The sequence below is a fragment of the Octopus sinensis genome, linkage group LG29 (assembly GCF_006345805.1).
Source record: "Octopus sinensis linkage group LG29, ASM634580v1, whole genome shotgun sequence".
NCBI lineage: Eukaryota > Metazoa > Mollusca > Cephalopoda > Octopoda > Octopodidae > Octopus > Octopus sinensis.
Window position 1 is genome coordinate 312,381 of NC_043025.1, and position 2,500 is coordinate 314,880.

The following is a 2,500-nucleotide window of genomic DNA, read 5'->3' on the forward strand; positions in this document are numbered from 1 at the left end:
ATGCTAACATAACTACTTCCTCCTCTCCTTTTCTATAACTCTGATTGTGATTGTCACTCCCTCTCTCCCCGGTCGCTCACTTCCCCGCTGACCATCATTCTTCCAGTAACCCACCACTTGTTACGCTCCCCTTAACATCCCTATTTTGACATACACACATTACTATTCTAGAAGCATTACTGCTTCCTTGCCTCGCATCGTAGACCCATCGTCCGCATTTACCCTCCCTTCTACCCACTCTTGATCAGGTTACCCAGAACAATTTTAGACAAATGAGGAGCCTGGGGGAAGGCAATGTCTCTAGGACTGGCTTCACAGAAAATGGAATATGAATGAATGGAGATCTCATAGGGTAGAGAGGAAACTTAGGCTTGTTTTGGTTAGGACATGAGAACCTCCTCAAGGATGGTGTCAGAGCATCCAGTACACTCTGCTTTGGGGTCTGCATTAAGAAGGGTTCCCAGCCTTAGCTGCCATTCTAAATAAAAATGGACAACAGAGACATGGTCCACTGGTTAGTTCTTGAAGGAAGTCAATGCTTATTTGCCAGCATGGAAAGCACACATACGAATGAAAATAACACACACACACACACACAAACACATACACAAATACAGAACCATGAACACACACAAGCACATGAATTTGCAGAGTACAACCGGCAGGGGATGGTGGCGATCCCTGCTGTACTCTTTCGCCACTGCTTTCTCTCACTCTTTTTCTGTTGGCCTGCTCGCTTAGCCAGCGGGGTGGCGTCATTTGAAGGCTAAAACAATGCGAAGCGCATTGTGACCAGTGATGTGTAGCAACATCTGATAGCCTGGTCCACCACGCGGATCACAGTGATATATATATATATATATATATATATATATATATATATCACTGTGATATATATATATATATATATATATATATGTATGTATGTATATATAGCTACCAGCACCTCGGAAGTAGTAATTACACAAACGAGGGGTAATCTGCTAGCTATTCGTTAGGTCAACCTTTAGTGGCAGATACGGCAACTCCAGTTGCCAACCATAAAGTAGAAAGTAACTTTTTTACTGCATATCAATCTTCAATATGGCAAAGTTTACAACCTTCTGCGGATTGTGAAAAACTTACTATCATCTTACACGTTCATCATCCTTGGATTTTAACTCTAAATACCGTAGGTTTTTGGATTATAGCATTGCACAGAACAACCTGCGAAACGAATCCGAGAACAATTAGCAAAGTATTTTCTTTAGAACAAGACATCCGAGGTGATGCATTCTGCACCGGAGGATGCAACAGAACCTGTTGTACAGAATCCAACCATCAAAGGACCAGAGGGTCGAAATGATGTGTGTGTGCGTGGGCGAGTGTACATTAATTTTACGGGAGTGGACACTAACTGCCTCAGCAGTTTTATGAACCCCTTATTAATATAGCAACATCAAAAGTAAACATTAAGCGAATAATTCTTCTTTACTACACTTGATCCGTTAATCATGTCTTCACCCTTGTTCAGTTCTCCTAAAACTTACTATAGTCAGGAATCTTGATTCCTGACTATAATATGACAACTTAGATTATGTCTCTAATATACACTCAAAGGAAGTTATGGAGGTACTTTACGAAGGTTCTCTTTACTGACAGACATCAAGTGTGTATGATTAGTTTGGTCAAGTACCCAGTAGAAGACAGTAATAACACATTGGTATCTACCCGAATTTTCATGCAGATTTTCATTTTCTATTTTTAACTCTACAAAGGATTATGTTCAGTTTGACATCAAGAACCATCGGGAAATGACACCATTGCTTTTAGCTGTCTCTGAGGGCCACGTCGGAATGGTGCACCAGCTGATAGCAAAAGGTGCAGACGTAAATGTTGTCAATAATGAAGGCAACAATTGTCTGCACCTGGCTGCGAAGACGAAGAGGTTTCATTCCGAGGTTGAACCTTTAAGTATTTTAGATAAGGTAAGTTTGGAAATTGTTTATGAATATATATGTGTGTGTGTGTGGTGTGTGTGTGTGTGTGTGTGGTTTTGAAAGAAGGAGAGTGAGAGAGCGAGAGAGACAGACAGACAAACATTGACTGTCATGTCTCAATTCACACTCATCAACCTTTCTTTTAAGTAACCCAGTCCCCCACTTGATAGCCTTAGTTATATTTTGTAACTAGGAAAATTCCATCTCCTGCTACCCTCAAAGCCATGGCCTCTCTACCATAAAGAAGGTAGCCTATCTTGGACATTGGTCATATAAACACAGCCATTACTGTGTAGAGAAGAGGTGACCTCCTGAAGAGAGGAAATATTCCTTAATAATAATGATACAGGTGACATGATAAAAGATAACCTTTATGGTGCTGGTGCCATGATAAATACATCCAGTCCATTCTATGAAGAATTCTTCAAAAGGAGAGATATCATATATGCTCTGGCGTTCTGTGGAAATGCCATAACAATGTTGAATCTCAGAACACTAGAGAATGGATACAATGAATTAGG

At 40.6% G+C, this 2,500-nt stretch overlaps 1 protein-coding gene across 5 annotated transcripts in view; it reads left to right on the forward strand.

Moving 5' to 3' along the window:
• LOC115226117 (26S proteasome non-ATPase regulatory subunit 10) overlaps positions 1-2,500 on the forward strand; it is a 273,213-nt gene that overhangs the window by 248,211 nt on the left and 22,502 nt on the right. For all 5 annotated transcript variants that reach the window (XM_036514893.1, XM_036514890.1, XM_036514891.1 and 2 more), the window contains exon 6: positions 1,758-1,967. In XM_036514893.1, the coding sequence (XP_036370786.1) occupies positions 1,758-1,967 (210 nt within the window). The remainder of the gene's footprint in view (positions 1-1,757; positions 1,968-2,500) is intronic.